Below are 18986 nucleotides of genomic sequence, written 5' to 3' on the forward strand. Positions count from 1 at the left end.
GTTTTGTGTTTTGGGGGGGCTTTTTTAAGCATAAGTGTTGAAACTTGTTTGTATTTGAGGTCCAAAGTACTAAAATAAGCATCAGGCTAGAAAAAGCGTCTTCAAATATTCCACTTTTGTGATATTTATTCACATTGTGTTGAGTGTGAATAGACCTTTTGTCTGTCGGTTGAACCGTTAACAATGTGAGCGTGAAGAGAAAATGGCTGCTAGGCACTAAAGGCAGAACCAGAGTCGCTGATTGGCCAGGGCCAGTGAATTTGATCCTCCAGTTTGCTGCTGCGTACGGACCTTTGGTGTTCTTCATCTCGGCACGCAATTCAAAATGGCAGCGTGAGCAATGCAGCAGGAGAGATGCTGGCACCTGGAATACACGCCCAGATCTGGCATCAAGATGAAAGCCAGATGTGTGTGTGTATGTGTGTTTATGCTTGTGTGTCTCAGATTACAGCTGTGGTCTGGGAGCTGCAAGTGTGAGTGGGCACCAAAGGAAGCTGCGTGTCCTTGGTAATTGGATAGAATCAAGAGGAATTCAGACGCCTCTTTGTTTTAGTGCAGGATGTGTGAGACGGCACAGAGCACCCGGGATCTTTGGAGGATTTCTGTTCTTAGATCACTGTCTCATTGTTCTCTAGACAGTGCTGATTTGGGAAATATTCATATGACTGATTCAGCTTTATCACAAACTTTTATATCTAGGTAACAGAGCGTGCCTAAAAGTCAGCCATTCCGACAGAAAAGTAGTGGTTTAATTAAGTGATAAAAACATGGAAAGGTGTGCTGTTATAGGAAAATAATTAGTGATGGGGTGGTGTGGTATGATGTGTTACTGGTACAACCCCAAAGTGGATCATTTTCCTATGACAGCACAGCGCAAAGTGGGTTATTCCAGCAGCTGCAATTTTTTATTTATTAATGAACAACATGTCACACTTTTTAACCATTCATAGTTACTAACATTTACAGCTGTGGCACAGGTGGTAGAGCGGGTTGTCCACCAATCGTAGGGTTGGCGGTTCGATTCCCGGCCCGCATGACTCCACATGCCAAAGTGTCCTTGGGCAAGCCACTGAACCCCAAGTCGCTCCCGATGACAAGTTAGCACCTTGCAGGGCAGCTCTGCTACCATGTGTGTGTGAATGGGTGAATGAGACACAGTGTAAAGCGCTTTGGAACCACTAAGGTTACAGAAAAGCGCTATGTAAGTGCAGACCATTTACCAGTCCAACATTTGTGACAGGTTCAGCTATTAACAGCTGCTCCCTCTTTTTTCTCTCTTTTGAAGTTAATAAGACAAAAAACAACAACAACAGCTTGTCATGTTACAGAGAAACTCGAAAGCACAAAATGTCCATGTCCTGAAGACCCATGGAGGAAAACTTACCGATATTACAATGCACTGACACTGGAGACTCCTTCCATGAATGTCTCCTTAGAGAATGCTTCACCGTTTCAACAATTTATTTGGAGTGGTAATCAACACTGCGCTATAAAGCCTAATATTAGCAAAGCTGTGTGTAACACACTAATAAATGTCATATTTGTTCAGCATCCATTTGCTCTGATTAGCAAGCTATAAATTGACTAGTCATGTAATGTTATGTAGCAACTTTTCATTGAGATGTTGTTTCTACGTCCACTCCCAACCAACAGCATTTTTACTTGTTATAGCACTTTCTAACAAGGACCCTTGTATCAAACCCTAGCATTTTGACTACCCATTTCATTTGATTTGGACCAGCTGTCTTGTTTAATTGACCGGATCTATTCCATTGAGATGTGCTGGAGAGTAGCATCCACATTTACTGGCCCAAAGTGGGACCTGCTTAGTGATTTAGAGGAACATGACAACCTGAAGTAATTTGGCCTCCTGCCGCACTTCGAGTCACATTAAGGACAATCGACAGTCCCTTCATGCACAATTAGGCATGTTTGCCTCATTTCATTTAATGGCTTTTTGGGTTTCTTTGGGTTTTTATGTCAGTGGAACAATGAACACTATCTGCTTCATCGATTCAATTAGGCACCTATGATAGAGTCTTTAAAATGACCTTCTTTAACCTATTTTAATCCAATAATTTGCTTTATTTGAGAATTAAAGTAAACATAGCCACGTGGAAGGTTGAGATATGGACACGGTGCTTTGAAAGCAATAGTTTGACTTATACTTGACTAGGTTTGAAATTTCCATTGTATGGTAACTCAGTGTAAAAACATCACAGTATTAATCAACATCTAAAAACTGAGAAGCTGGTAGTGAAAGTTAAAAGAAAAATTAATTGCAAATTCTTCATACATAAGTGTTCTTGTATATGTAACAAAAGCCCGAAGGAAAAAGAAAGATCAATTCCCCAATTTTTCCTTCTTAGAAAGCTATTTTGAGAATGATGTTTCCATAAAATCTCTTACATTTTCAGTATTTTTCATGTTGTTGTTATAAGCTGAAACAAAGGATAGCTGCGAGGAAAATCTTCTTAGCCAAAAATAGATATTTGTTTGATTAGTTATGAACTGCAATGCTGTGTTCTTCTGTTGCGTTTGATAGCCGTGGTATGCAGTACAATTGCAAACATGCTTGGAGCGCCAACAGAAGTAGCAATGTAACATTGTGGATTACACAGTCAGGGTTTTCATGGCTTTATTTTTAATAAGGAGGCCTTGTCTTATCTAGTTTTTGACTGATATAGGGAATGAAATGTGTTTTGGTTATATTTGGGGAGGAAACATGACTGTGGTCCATTCTGAAGTTATCATGAATGCTCCATACTTCACAGCGAGACCTCTTCTTGAAATTAACAGAACGCACATGAACGTTATTTATAAATAGATTTTATTCATTGTACAATCACTGATTTGTGTAAATAAGAAGTATCACAATTTAGTAATGATATAGACTAACAACATCCATTTCACCATGTTGTTTCCTTTAAATTTGACAATTACAAATACACAAGCTGTGGGAGGTAGCAATGAGGTACCTGAGGTAGCAATGAAACAACAAACCTACATGAAGGAGCTGATTTGCGCAACAATACTGATGCCTTGTTTGTTTTAAAATAATATTCTAAATATAATGTTTCTTCCTTGGACTTCACCTGCATTTAAACCTGGCCAACTTTTCATTCAGTGCAAAGAATGTGAGGAGCACAGTGTCTATGAAAGCAACAGTTTTGAAGGGCTCTTTGAAATAACTGCTTTTCATCACTGCAGTTGGAACGACCAAAAAAATGCTGTCGTGGGTGTGGCCCACTTTGAAGTGTTCATCACTTCAAATAGACCTTCAGAAAGGAGGCGTGGCTTGAGTGCCTGTTGGTTCCGGTGAAGGAGGCATGGCCTCTGTCTCTGTCAGTCTCAGTGAAGGAGGAGTGGCTTCTGTGGCTGTCAGTCTCGGTGAAGGAGGTGTGTTTTTTTTGCCTGTCAGTCTCAGTGAAGGAGGTGTGGCTTCTGTGCCTGTCAGTATCAGTGAAGGAGGCATGGCCTCTGTGGCTGTCAGGCTCGGTGAAGGAGGCGTGTTTTTTTGCCTGTCAGTCTCAGTGAAGGAGGTGTGGCTTCTGTGCCTGCCAGTCTCAGTGAAGGAGGCGTGGTCATCCACTCTTAATAGTTGACACTTTTTTTGCACCCTGCTGAATGAACTTGCATTGCATTATAGTGCATTGAATAAACCTGTATCTCACATACATTAAATTGTTCAGTATATGTGCAAGTTGTACATCCTCATCGTTTCAAAAGGACAGATACGTACACACTCGTAGTTACTAATTTGCTCTCTGCACTGAGACAGTCTCTAGAGCTCCGAATTTGGAGTTTTAATTGGAAGCGCACACACACACTGTTTCTATATTTAAGAGCTTTTATCATTCTCTGAGAAAGCTTAAAACTCAGGAACACAGTATTGCATGTTTCCCGATCAACATGGGGACACTTGCTCCCCACGGAGTTATCAAAAAATCACACGCAGGCTTACATTTTCTTTTCTGCTTCTGTTTGTCTTCCTGCTGCATCTGCTTCTTTCCTCGGTGCCTATGCTGCATTCCTTTTGTAACATTCACATTTTCATATGCATATTTGCTGCATGCACAGGCCTTCCTTTGCCTCTTTTGTGGTGCAACACGACAGGCCTTCCATTTGAATGAACACACACACACACACACACACACACACCTAGAGTGCCTGCAGGTCTGAGCCCCAGGTAAAATGGAGAAACATTGCCATGTGTCAGCGCCTCTCTGTCCCTAAGGATAAATAGCTCTGCAGTTTTCATAATCATAACTCATATTAACATAGACGCCCAGTGGCTCTGCAGGTCCAAATTGGACCCCTTTTTTTCAATCCACACTCATCTGTACACATTTGCCAGTAAAAATTTTGACCTCACATCTTACTGTTTAAGACAGCATTATTTTTTCATGAAAGAAAAATAAATGAATGATATTGTCCCTGTTGGTATTCAGTTTTTTTTCTCTAATTAATGTTGGTTCAGATCATTTCATGGTCGGTTTCAGAGGCTTGTTTGGTAGGTTTAAATTTTCGTTTGGGGTTTTTTTTCAATTTGCACTAAAGTTTACCCTCGGCCTAGCATGCTTGCTCTTTTCTTTCTACTTTCATTCTCTGCTCTGTGTTTCTCACTCTCTCTCTCTCTCTCTCTCTCTCTCTCTCTCTCAGCCAATCTAACACGTTAGCATTAATAATGCATGAATATGCGCAGGATTAGGCGAGTCACTGTGAGCAGCACTGATTACATCTGAGTGCTGGAACTCACAATGAAAAGAAAGAAGAAACTGGAAAACAACTGGGAAACCGATGCACATTTGATGCTGCATTACTAAACATGCAGCCTCTTGCCTTCATTGCGTTCATTCTCCGTGATGTCACTGTGCAGATTGACCTGTAATTGATTTCCAAGAACCTCTTCGTCATCTCACGCTTTGTGACGTCTGTTAAAGCGATGACGTATAGCGTTTCTCCCACCTAGACTTACAGTGTAGTTATTCTTTCCATTTGCAGTCTTGTTGATATTCCTGGCTCACCTCCATTTTGCTCCACTGTAAACCAGCGTGAGATCGTTCCTCCTCCAGCTGACTGTGCAGAGGTTTAAGCAAGTGATCAACAGGAAGATGAGCACCAGCTGAATGTGAAACACCACCTGCTTCTTCTCTCCAGGGACACCGAGCTAGCTTTTAGTTAGTGGTTTGCAGTACATATCAGGCTTCCTTATTTACATTTTTTTTTTTTGCAAGTCCATATCTGTGTGTGATGCTGATATTGGCGAGTATTCCTCCATGAAGAACAAAAAGTCCAGGGGTGGAGTCAAACCTGATCCAGCCCCTCCCACCTGGGCGGAGACTAACAAAAGTCCAGAGGGTGGAGACATCTCTGTTTCAGGGTTAGAGGTTAGGCTTAGGCATATAGGAATCAGATCAAGTCCAGCTCCTCCCTTTGGAGGAACAATCCTAGATACCAGTGACCTCAACATATATATTCACTCACATTTAGACACAGAAATCTGTCCCCTGTTTGTGGACTATTTGCACTGGACTTTCCACCAGTCTTCCTTCTAGAGCAGGGCTGTCCAATCTTATCCGGAGGCAGGTTTTCATTCCAACCAAGCAGAAGGCCACACATGAGAGTACTGAAAGCCAAGATCTACTGATTAAACAGGTGTAATCAGGTCTGGCTCCTGCTTGATTAGAATGAAAAGTTGCAACCACACCAGCCCTTTGCGGATACGTTTGGACACCCCTGTTCTAGAGGTCCGGGATTTGTGCTTTCATATAGACTGCTGTAAAAATGAGTTAGCATTTTTGCATTTCCGGTTCCATCGTCCCGAAGTCAGCGGGTGTTTTGAATGCAGTTTTTGGTTAAATGCCTGAAATGTTGTTAATACAAGCGCAAGATATTTTCACGTTTTAATCTATGACATAAAATACATCAGTAATACCCCACTCATGATTTTTTTAAAGCTTTTACGTGTCTTGAAAGAGGCAGTTGCTAACAAATGGCTAAATGGGACTGGGACTGTGGCTGTCGGGGACATTAAACGTCATCATGCTGAACAGGAAAACTCATCTACTACAACCTCATTGTTATTATACAAACTATTCCAACTCAAACTTTCCAACTTGTCAATTTATACATTTATAGTATTTTTCAACTGTATTTTTTTTTTTCATATTGTAGTGCCATAAAGATTAGTGGTAGTGATGTTGAAGTCATGCGACCGTGGTGTTGTTCGTTTATAGCCTAACTTTAGCGTTTTAATTCTGGTGATTGTATTTAGGCTTCAAATTCCCTAAAAGTTGTGTTCATTTGGGAAGATTATCTCAATGAACAAAACATGTAAGAATCCTAAACTTTTATTGGTCACAGGCTTTTGAACAAGTGCACTACCCCAGTATGTTTTCATGAATGTAAAACTATACCTCGTTGCTATGTTATAGCCTTGTTATATTTATCTTTTAGTAAAAAGCTAAAAATTTTATGCCCTTAATGCCCCCGTGGTATCAAAAATGGTATCAAATATCGATATTTTTCAAGGTATTGTATCGAAGTTAGAAATTCTAGTACCGGGACAAGAAATTTTATGAAAATCTTTGTAGTTTACTTTTGGTGCAAAGATCTCATCATGAACTCAAGCATGGTGGAGTTTTATTTATTTATTGATTGATTGATTGATTGATTGATTGATTGTCTATGGTGGCATGAGAGGTGTACAAAAAGTTCTGGAAGTCCAATTTTGATTTTGTGTGCAATAAAATAAGGCCTCCAAACAAGAGGAGTGGTGATGGTAAGTGCCGATGAGGCCTGGTTTGTACGATTTGAGTCAGAACTGCAGAAATGTAGATCTCCAGCAGGAAGATTTCAGTGATAGAAAGAGGAAACAGTGTCCTGCTTCTTTAGATGCTTTTCTAAGCTCAGTTCCTGACTGGAAACGTGACAGCAGACTCACAAAGCCTCATACATTCAAGGCTCCCACCTGACCGTCACTTCCTGCTCTCTCGGCACGTGGCTCCTGCAGCCCCTGTGCTACACTGCTGCTGTCTTTTGTTACGTGAAGCTGAATGCAGGTGTTGCTGTGCGCTTTGACAGCGAGCTGCTCTCTGACACACCGCCTGTCAGCAGGCACTCACTCTCACATTGTGACTGCATGGCCCTCAGGAAAGGCCTTGCAAACAAAGGGCCAGATTGACACATGTGTATGTGTGTGTGTGTGTGTGTGTGTGTGTGTGTGTGTGGCAGTCATTGTGCCGAGTGATGATCTCAAGGGAGAAAACATAAAAGGCTTATTGTAAGAGTGTGCGGTGTGTGGAACACACCCTCCGGGTAGGTGTAGGAAGTAAAGATGATGAGAGTGTGTCTTAAACATGTGTGTATGGTGGCGTGTTATGTAAAGTGCTACAATAAAGCCATCATCATCTGCGCTCAGCTCAGCTGAGATGTTGCCCTTAGTATGTCAGGATTTTGCACAAAAAAAACAAAAACAAAGGTTAAATTCAAACCATTCGCAAACTTAAGAAACATTGCCGCTAGCGTTTCTCATTCTTTATGGTCTCATATGAAATGTATTATACTGGTTATATTGTGCACCAATGCAACCAAGCTAGCTAAGGTTAGCCTAACTATTATATTGTGTAGCTAATAGAAATCTGGGGACAAGTTTTTTTTATTAAGGTATGAAACTTAGGCGAATCATTACACTGCCATTGTGAAGCGTGAAGTGTTAGCAAGTAGCAAGATATATATAGGGTGTCCCAAAAGTGTATAGGAGACTATGTTTGCCAGCACCATGTCAGTTGTGTCTTCGTCAGTGGATGTTTGTGGACGTTCCACTTCTTCGTCGGTCCGCAGAACTTCCAGTCTTTTTGAATTTGTTAATAAGTTTGGCAGCAGTGTCGGTGTGATGTGCTTGCCATGTTTCCTGTTAAAGTCCATCTTGCGACAGCAAGATCAGCCATGAGAACGATTTCAATGCGTTGTCAAAGATATACAGTCCCTCCAGGATTTCGCAATTTTGTGCGAACATTGGCAGAAATGAACACAAAATCAAGCAAACGCTACAATATTCGGAGGAGCTTGCAATTTTTCAAAATTAGCGCAGATTTTGGCCAAGACATGTCATGTGACATCATCACAACACACAGTCAGCCAGAGCACTCTTCGATTCACGTGCATCGAACATGAGTACAGCTAAAAGGTCTCACCAGCAAGTCACTGTTAAAGACCGTGCAAAACAATTTCTTGCATCTGCAATTTCACCAATTCAACTAGTTTTCTGAAAGAAAAAAAAAGCGCAGATTGAATCAGAAATTTAAAAAAAAAAAAAAAGACACCACAAAAAAAAAGAGGAGTCACTCACTGAGGATTAATAGCAGTTTATCGTCAGCAGAAATATCAATAGGTGCCTCTGTAATTACAAGATGAACAGATTAGTGAATAATGGGATCTAGAGATAAGAGCAGAATGTGTGTGTGTGTGAGGTGAGAACGTGACAGGAGTTTGGTTCGGTCTGACATACTACAGTACTGAAACAAAGATAATGAAACTACAATTTGTGTAGTGTAACTTTACTTTTTGGTCTGTTTTAAAGTAAGATATATTAAATATTAAGTCAGTAGGGATAATTAGGATTTTTAACATCTAATCATGAATTATCCCAGGGGTCATAATTAACAACAATCATGTTCCTGCCTATTGCATTTGAGGATGATATCAATGTATCAGTACATTATTTATATATATATATATATATATATATATATATATATATATATATATATATATATATATATATATAATAAATTATTGAGGTTGTATGTGTATTATGATGTTTTATAACACAGCACTGGTTTATTACAGTAAATCCGATTGGTCAGAATTTGTTGTTTAATCAATTAACTTATATTTTATAATAACAGCAAAGTATTTTAATGCTCTCGTTCTAATACATTATCATTTAATTTAATTTAATTGCATTTTTTTTTGTATGTGCCCGAGGTGAAAAAGTTGGCCAAGGAATAAAGAGAAGACTTTTCTGGATAAATCATAATATAACCTGTGTGTGTGTGCGCGTGCGCGTGTGTGTGTTCCCATCTCATCAATCTCTCATCTCATCATCTCAGAATATTTGCATAACAGTAGTTAATGGAAATTATTATTTGGGTGCTTACAGGAGTACAGAGATAAAATTTGCACAATTTTTCCAAGACATTTTCTGAAGTTCTTGAGTTAGTTTAGCTGCATCAGTGTTTCTCAAAAAAGCATAATTAAAATAAAAAGCTGTTTCCTTGTCTTCAAAATTTAGTTTCAAAATGAAAAACAACTGAATGCAACGTACAAGAACCTGTAAATAATGTCAACTTGAATCTCGTGTAATTTCGGTGAAAAGTTTAGGAATAAAAAGCTCTATTGCTCCAATAGGTAGCCAAAATGATGATGATGTCATTTAAATGATGAGTTAATATGCGAATAGTGGAATATCTTTTATAGATAAAGTTGTCCTGACTGCAGAACTTCAACTGCTGTTGAAGAAATACCAGTGAAGCAGAAACAAGCCCGCTAACAGATTCTTTTATTTTTCTCTTTTCCAGAGTGCTAAACATCCAGCGTGCCAACACCCCCACCCTACCCCACCCCATCCCCTCCCCTGCTTCGCACCGGGCCGTGGCTCTTCCACCAGGTCAAAGGTCATGTGCAGAATGGTGCCCAACATGGCCGTGCTGCTGTGTGCGAGCAGCCTGCTGCTGTCTCCGCTGCTCGGTGGCTCCCTTGCCTTGTGTAAGTCCAAACAAATCCTCAGCCAAAGCTCGCTTTTAGGGGATCTTAATCTGGAACAATGTTTCTTATTTCTGCATGCACACTTTATTGAATTTACTAGAGTTTGCTTGGAGTGGTATTTTTTTTTTTTTTTTTTTTTTTTTTTTGTCTTTTCTGTTGAATCAGTATGCTCATATGGACATAGGTAACTGATCCCAGATCTGACACCGAAGCCCAGATATGACTTTTAGAAAATGTGTCTTAAACTAACTCTAAGCATAACCTCTGTAAAATATTTTTGTATATGATTTAGGAAAAGGAGCAGAATTGCAGTTAAATAAGGGGGGAAAAAAACATCAAACTTTTTCCAGCAAAGACTTAAATCTACGTATTAATTGACTGATCTCAGATCCTAATAGGACTCCTGATGAGTGCTTTATAAAAGCAGTTGCACTCGGAGGGTAAACTCATTAAGCCTGTAGATAAAGCACATAAAATGTAATAGTTTTATCTGTAATCATCTTTCTTTTTCCTATTTCTCAGTTCACATAATTTCTTACATTTCTATACATAAAGAATTGAAACAAATGAATCAAATATTGTTAACATTGTCATAGCAAACTTTTTTTTATTCTATCGTAACCTGTTGTCGTTTATTGCATGGTAAGGTTGCTTTTATATTGCTAAAAAAAAAGAAATTAATTTTAAAAAAGCCAATATAGTAACATTAATGGAAATACATCCATCCGCACACCAGACCGTGAGGGAGCTGTCTGTCATTATTGTCTTGCGAGAAGGAGACGCCCTGAGAGTGTGACCCGATGCTAGAAACTGGGGACACCTCCAAATTTTCAGAGCACGTAGGCATCACTGTGTGACACTGATTACTCTAAGGGGTTTCGTCCTCGGAGGAAACCCACGACTTTTCAGCCAACACTGAAATGGTGTCCTGTGCAATAGGACCAACGGTATGATGTTGGTTGTTGTTGCCATAAGCCCCAGCAGTCTGTCGTGGAGACTGGAGGGGGTGCCCAGATCCAGCTTTATCTTGCTCAATGTTGATAGGATTGACCCTACGCGAATAGAAACGCCCTCATCGTAGAATCTCATATAACCCCTATAAAAGTTGTTGTCTGCACTGGAGAAAGCATACTTTTCTTGGGGTTTAACCTGAGCCCCAAGCTCCTCATGTGGGCAAGAACAACATCTCGATGTTGAATTGCCAGTTCCTTGGATCACGCTAGAGTTAACCAGTCATCCAGGTAGTTTAGTAACCGGATACCCTGGAGTTGCAAGGGAGCCAGAGCGGCATCCATGCACTTTGTGAAGGTGCGAGGGGCTAAGCTAGACCAAAGGGAAGAACCCGATGTTGGTATGTGTTGCCTCCAAAATCGAACCTCGGGAACTTCCCTATGTGGAGTATGTTCTATTTATTAGATCCTCAGGGGGGTGAGCTCTGAACTGGACCCGGTAACCCTTTTCTATGGTGGACAGAACCCATGGAGACACATTTGTCAGTAGTTTCCATGCTGCCAGATGGTCTTTTAGTGACGTTAACTCTTCCACATTCTGTTGGAGAGAATCAGATTTTCGTTGCCCTGTGACAGCTCGCTGACCAAAGAAGACTGAAAACTTGGGATGACAATAGCTAGGAGAGGCCCTACATTAATACTCAGGGCTAACTACCCTAACAACCTCATGTCCCCTGATACTTCCCTCCATGGCCCATCACGCCTTCTTTGTCTGCTGGGCATTTATGATCTTTCTCAGATCATGCCTACTTGCAGGCTGCAACTGTGGCCATATGGTTTCCCTGGCTCGCTGTGGTGGGAGGCGGGCTGCCACACTCGCCTTCTGTGCCTCCCTCGCACTACTACTGCCCTGGGCGCCACTTGTGGATGCCCCGGGCAAACTCGACACGACGACGAAGGAACTGGATGAATGCCGCCATTTGCTGTTTCGCCTTGCGAAACCTGTTGGCAATGGCGTTAACTGCGACGCCGAACAGGCAGTAGGGTTAAACAGGGGCGTCCAACAGGGAGACGTTATCCTTATCCCCCATCCCTGAGAGGTTGAGCCAGAGGTGCTTCTCTGCCACAACCAAGATACCCATAGAATGGCTGATATGACGGGCTGTTGGCTTGGTCGGCCGGAGAGACAAATCTGAGGCGCAGCGAAGCTCCACCACTGCCTCGGGCCCAATTCCCTCCCCACTGTCGAGTTCACTGAGCAAGTCTGCTTGGTAAGGCCTGCAACACTGCCACTGTATGCAGTGACCCACAAGCCCACTTTGCCAACCAATGCAAGAGGTAGCTTGGTAGCTGAGTGGTAGACAGCGGACTCCTGATTGGACGGTCATGAGTTCTAATCCCAGCACTACCAACCTGCCACTGCCAGGCCCTTGAGCAAGGCCCTTAACGCTCAACTGCTCAGGTATATAAAATGTGATAGTCTAGATTGAGTTTCCCTACAGCCCTAGTAATCACTTCAAGCAGCTCTTTGCTTGAGAGCTGCTCTCTGTTTTGGTGCAATGGCTCCCCCCTCTGTCTCCTCGGAGTCTCAGAGGGAGGGTTGGCTTTCCATACTGGAAGGAGTAGTCGGGATGTGAACTTCAAAATCCGGCGGAGAGCCGTACCCAGAAAACAGAGCAAGAGATAGATAGCCATCTCCGGCTCCTCTTCTAGATCCATAAGGGATCCCCAGGACCTGAGCCAGCTGGCTGCCTCAGCAGGGGCTGGCCCAGATCTGTGAGGCTCTGAAACCCAACTCCCTCCGGCCGAGAAGAGTCGTGTGTGCGTGTGTGTGTGTGTGTGTGTGTGTGTGTGTGTGTATATATATATATGTATGTATATAGTATCTCACAAAAGTGAGTACACCCCTCACATTTTAGTAAATATTTGATTATATCTTTTCATGTGACAACACTGAAGAAATGACACTTTGTTACAATGTAAAGTAGTGAGTGTACAGCTTGTGTAACAGTGTAAATTTGTTGTCCCCTCAAAATAACTCAACACACAGCCATTAATATCTAAACCGCTGGCAACAAAAATGAGTACACCCCTAAGTGAAAATGTCCAAATTGGGCCCAATTAGCCATTTTCCCTCCCCGGTGTCATGTGACTTGTTAGTGTTACAAGGTCTCAGGTGTGAATGGGGAGCAGGTGTGTTAAATTTGGTGTCATCGCTCTCACACTCCCTCATACTGGTCACTGGAAGTTCAACATGGTACCTCATGGCAAAGAACTCTCAGGATCTGAAAAAAAGAATTGTTGCTCTACATAAAGATGGCCTAGGCTAAAAGAAGATTGCCAAGACCCTGACACTGAGCTGCAGCATGGTGGCCAAGACCATACAGCAGTTTAACAGGACAGGTTCCACTCAGAACAGGCCTCGCCATGGTCGACCAAAGAAGTTGAGTGCACGTGCTCAGCATCATATCCAGAGGTTGTGTTTGGGAAATAGACGTATGAGTGCTGCCAGCATTGCTGCAGAGGTTGAAGGGGTGGGGGGTGAGCCTGTCAGTGCTCAGACCATACGCCTCACACTGCATCAAATTGTTCTGCATGGCTGTCGTCCAAGAAGAAAGCCTCTTCTAAAGATGACGCACAAGAAAGCCTGCAAACAGTTTGCTGAAGACAAGCAGACTAAGGACATGGATTACTGGAACCATATCCTGTGGTCTGATGAGACCAAGATAAACTTATTTGGTTCAAATGGTGTCAACCAGGTGAGGAGTACAAAGATAAGTGTGTCTTGCCTACAGTCAAGCATGGTGGTGGGAGCGTCATGGTCTGGGGCTGCATGAGTGCTGCCGGCACTGGGGAGCTCCAGTTCATTGAGGGAACCATGAATGCCAACATGTACTGTGACATACTGAGGCAGAGCATGATCAGTATGCAGTATTCTAGCATGATAACAACCCCAAACACGCCTCCAAAACAAACACTGCCTTGCTAAAGAAGCTGAGGGTGAAGGTGATGGACTGGCCAAGCATGTCTCTAGACCTAAACCCTATTGAGCATCTGTGGGGCATCTTCAAACGGAAGGTGGCGGAGCACAAGGTCTCTAACATCCACCACCTCCGTGATGTCGTCATGGAGTAGTGGAAGAGGACTCCACTGGCAACCTGTGAAGCTCTGGTGAACTCCATGCCCAAGAGGCTTAAGGCAGTGCTGGAAAATAATGGTGGCCGCACAAAATATTGACACTTTGGGCCCAATTTGGACATTTTCACTTAGGGGTGTACTCACTTTTGTTGCCAGCGGTTTAGACATTAATGGCTGTGTGTTGAGTTATTTTGAGGGGACAGCAAATTTACACTGTTATACAAGCTGTACACTCACTACTTTACATTGTAGCAAAATGTCATTTCTTCAGTGTATAGTATATATATATTCTTTTTGCAAGTGTTCACACAAACGACTGACATGCAGTCTTTCACTGAAAATAATAAGGCTGACGGCGTGGTTCACAGGTGCCGTTTTATAGTCACGCAACTCGCGAAATTGCCACGTCACCTGACCATGGCAGGCCTATAAATAGGAATGATTTTACACAGACTTCAGATAGCGGTCACGCGTGAGGGCACTTCCCACAGCGTGAAGTTCACCAAACGTTAAGTTTCCATTGACAGTGCTCATTGCTCGGCTGTTATATTTGTAGACTATTGCTAGGTAACTGAGAAACGTTGACACCAAGGATAAACTAGCCAATGACTAAGGATAATGATATTGCTAGCTAGCATGTAGCTGTTAATCCTTTGCTGAACAGTGGGCCTCAATGTTAGACATTTTTAGTAAAGTGAATAAATGTTTTAATAGGTCAGACCAAACTAAAAATCTCTGTCAGATTTCTGACAGTTTTGATAACACTGCTTTTCTTCATGCTTACATGCATTTGCTGCTGAATGACGATCAGCCACAAAGTGCAAATCACTCATGAATACATTTGTGTGCTCGCAAATCATGGCACCATGACTCATTTTTAATGACTGCAATCATTGATGCTCTATCCAGCATTGGCTTCGATGCATCCCTGAATATAAGAAATTATGGGTGGAGCTATGTGTCAAGCTTTGCAAAAAGAAGTGAGTCACTGAGAGATTTTATCCTCTACCATTTTACCTTGTAAGCTTGCAGGTCACATCCTGTTGGGATTCGGTGTTAGTCACAGATAGATGATAAACATGGGCACACACTGTAGAGTACCAACACACATCAAGGCTTTTTTAAAACCAGTGTATGAGTTGTGCAGGGCAGAGGTCAATTAAAAGGTCAGAATCAGAAAACACTGCTCTAGTTTGGAGTTTTTGTAGTTTAGAAAACCAGTTTGGACCAGTTTCCCAAATGAAAGTGTTCACTGTATATGGTATTCATTTACTTCTAAAAGACGGGGTCTTGATTGAACTCAATCGAATGGCTGTGGATACATACATCAAGGGAGGGATCTAGGTGTGGAATCTCTTATTTGCCCCCTTTCTCATGAACTCTAATTTTAAGATTTGTTCTGTACTCCTTCTTTGCTGAAACAAACAGACAAAGAGAAAGACCGACAGAGAGAGAGAGAGAGAGAGAGAGAAATTTGAGCCCACCACTCTCCTGCACTGACTCCAGGTAAAGACAGGGATAATTTAGGTGATGAGTAAATAAAGATCAAAAGAGATAGAGAGGGAGGAGGAGGGGGTGCTTGTCCATGCCTTTGTTTGCTCAGATGAATCTTTTTTTTCTCTCTCTTTGCCCTGTATGGGTTGGGACAGTAAAGCCAAGCGCCTGGCTAATGTGTGTCTCTGAGCAAGTATTTAATCAGTCCACCTTGCCTCACTGATCCTTTATTCACCTCAACCTCAGAAACAACAGCAAACCTCTGTCTTTATCCATCCAGCATCTGTCTCTTGCTTTGTCCTCTTTTCTTTCACATCCCCCATCCTGCACTGGTTGCTTTTATTCCCTTCAGCTCAGGTTATGATTGCTGTATCTGTCACCCCCCTCCCGCTCTCTCTCGCGCTCTCTCTCAGTTTTCATGTGCTTAATTGGCATGACATATAATTGTACATTTTTATTACCAAAGCAAGTTCAAGGGAAGGGTAGTATAATCATGAGAAATAAAATAAAACAGAATAAAATATTAATAGATTAAATAAAAAAATAGTGCAAACATGTACATAAATATACAAATAAGGACAAAATAAATTTACTATATACTATATACAGAATAATTGAAAAAAAAAGGATAAATTGTGTAGCATTCCAGGATAAAAGTGAAATTACTAATAAAGGTAAATATAATAATAATAATAATAATAAAGAAGAGTGATCACAACAATTACAGGAAACACAAGGCCAAGGCAGATCACTCACTGTCCCTAATATTGTGGCAGGCTGAGACATATTGAGCTGCTAATATACAGCAGTCTTTATCGCCTCCTAGTAGGAGGGGGAGTTTTTCAATGTTTGATAGATGTTAAATGTTTGATAGATGTCAAATGTTTGGACTGTGTGTTTAATTTTGGGGAAGAATTTCTCTCTCTCTCTCTCTCCTTCCTCCCTTGTTAGTGTACTTTCACCCCAGCTAATGATTTTAGGTTATCAGCATTTGTTCCAACAGAACTTGTTTTCGGTTCTAGGAAAGTTTGTTTCCTGTCAGGGAGGCTGGGAGCTATGAGAACATTTCATGTATGGTTAATATTCGAACATTTTAGCTGTATTAACATTAATAATGTGTCACTCCAGTGTGTTCATATAGAACTTATGCAGTTGACATGAGAACACTATTGCTAGGCAACTAGGAAACATTGATGCCAAGCTTAAACTAGCTAATGACTGAAGCAGATTATTTCACTTCTGTATACAGACAATGCAAAATGAGAACAGAAACAAGACACAGCTGTCAGGAATATTAACATTTCCCTCAGATATGTTGGTAAATTACTTAAAAAAGACTTCAAACAACTTGAATAACACTAATTACACTTAGCATCAGGGGTCACCTAGCTATTAAGTCTTATAACACTACAAACTAAACATAATTGTTCATAATGTCCACATTTACCTCCTATTTGTTCGTAAGTTACTAAAAAAAAGACTCCATACAAATAAATGTACACTGTTTTTACTGTTAGCATTGACAGCTTCCTGATTCTTCCACGAGAGGATAATAATTTAGCTAGCTTTCACATGCCTGTCCTTCATACAGACATTGTGAGTGTAGAAATGAGACAAAACAACTACAAAACAAATCCTTTTCCAAAGCTGTGTTGGTTAATTACTAAGAAAAGACTGTGCAGCTGTAATTACACTTAGCACTGGCCACCGTAGAAGCTTCCATCGGATCTGCCATATTGAGAAACATTAGCATTGCGTGAGAACTCCAGGCTTTCAGAAAATTTCAGCTTTCGAAGACACAAATACCACAAGAGTGAGCCGAAGGTTTGAAATCTTATAAACACAATGAACGCAAGTACATGTGATCAGAACATTACTGAAATATAATGTTAGCTTTTCACTCTTTTCTTTCACGTATTTAACCATAATATGATGAGCAGGCAGGGCAAAGTCTGTTTCCCTCAGGCCCACGGCTATAATCACCATCCCTATGCTACACACACACACACACACACACACACACACACACAAATACACACACTGTAGCCAATGCTGATTGGCTGCGTGATTGTTCCCTCCATCTCTCCCAGTCTCTAAGCTCTAATTGCAGCTTAATTATGAAGTCTTTCATACATGCACCTGTTTCGATGAGAGCTTCAAAGATTTAACCCCACATATGCACACACAGGCAAACATTTACACAACACACACACACACACACACACACACCAGAGTAAACAGGTGGCCCTGTAACTGTCTGAGCAGACTCTACTAAACAATTGAAGATGTATGTACAACTAGTGGGTACGTGTCACCTCTTTTGGAAAAGATTTCCAAAAGCATGATGTCATCCTCTCTTTCCATCCAGACCCCCCCCCCCCCCCCCCCCCCCGCAAACACACACACACACACACACACACTGCCTCCTCTTCCATGTTGACCCTTTCCCATAAATCAATAAGTGGAGGAGACGTTTTTAATAAAAAAAAAAGAGCCCTTGAATAAATCTTGTCTGTGGTAATAAAGCCTGGTGTGCGTGTGTGTGTGTGTGTGTGTGCGCACATGAGGTCCAGGCATTGCCTTCAGTAGATTAGCTGCAAACAGGTACAGAAACACACAAGCATTCCTTCTTGAAGGAGACACTGTGAAGGAGGCGTGGCCTTTGAGTCTGTCAGTCTCAGTGAAGGAGGCGTGGCCTTTGTGTCTGTCAGTCCCAGTGAAGGAGGCATGGCCTCTGCATTTGTCAGTTGCAGTGAAGGAGGTGTGGCCTATGTGTCTGTCAGTCCCAGTGAAGAAGGTGTGGCCTTTGTGTCTGTCAGTCCCAGTGAAGGGGTCGTGGTCTTTGTGTCTGTCAGTCCCAGTGAAGGAGGCGTGGCCTTTTGTCTCTGTCAGTCCCAGTGAAGGAGGCATGGCCTCTGCATTTGTCAGTCCCAGTGAAGGAGGCGTGGCCTCTGCATTTGTCAGTCCCAGTGAAGGAGGCGTGGCATCTGTGCCTGTTAGTGAAGGGGTGAATGAATAATAATAATAATTAAATAATTATTATAATAAATAAATAAATACACTTTTAAAGAGAGAAAATGTACTAAGATTTTAAAAATGTACTGATATCAATGCTTTTTTCACATGTTGAACAAATACAGAATATATTGTTGTATATCTGCCAAAAACACACACTGAAACAAGAAATATAAAAATATAATATTATTACATTTATTAAAATGTGAAGAGGCTTGTTGTAATCTAGTAAAGTTTCCTCTCTATTCCCATATTTGCATGTTGTATTAATTAATGCCTAATGCTTTTGTTTGTAAAATATGCCAAGACATTTGACTGAATTCAGTCCAGTTCTGCTTTACACTGTATTACACTTTATAACACTGTATCAAAACAACTCAACATAGTGCTTTGAACTATTGGCTGTTCCAAATATACCTTTCATACAGTGAACATCAGCTCATCAAGATCATATCAGTTGTGTTGTCATATCAGAAGTTGTGATACACAGCCCCACTTTTTTTTTTCTTAGCATTAAGACAGATTCTTATCTGTCTCTCCCCAAGCTCCTCAGAGGAAGCATTTAATCAGATAACCCCTCTATCTCCCCAATCTCCCGCCAGCAGTGGTGGTCATTTT

General features: G+C 41.4%; 1 protein-coding gene across 3 annotated transcripts in view; it reads left to right on the forward strand.

Moving 5' to 3' along the window:
• ptprsa (protein tyrosine phosphatase receptor type Sa) overlaps positions 1-18986 on the forward strand; it is a 269659-nt gene that overhangs the window by 115840 nt on the left and 134833 nt on the right. For all 3 annotated transcript variants that reach the window (XM_053634470.1, XM_053634471.1, XM_053634472.1), the window contains one exon: positions 9585-9771. In XM_053634470.1, coding sequence (XP_053490445.1) covers positions 9684-9771 — 88 coding nt within the window. In that variant the 5' untranslated portion in view covers positions 9585-9683. The remainder of the gene's footprint in view (positions 1-9584; positions 9772-18986) is intronic.

The sequence above is a fragment of the Ictalurus furcatus genome, chromosome 10 (genome assembly GCF_023375685.1).
Source record: "Ictalurus furcatus strain D&B chromosome 10, Billie_1.0, whole genome shotgun sequence".
In the NCBI taxonomy this organism is placed as follows: Eukaryota; Metazoa; Chordata; class Actinopteri; order Siluriformes; family Ictaluridae; genus Ictalurus; species Ictalurus furcatus.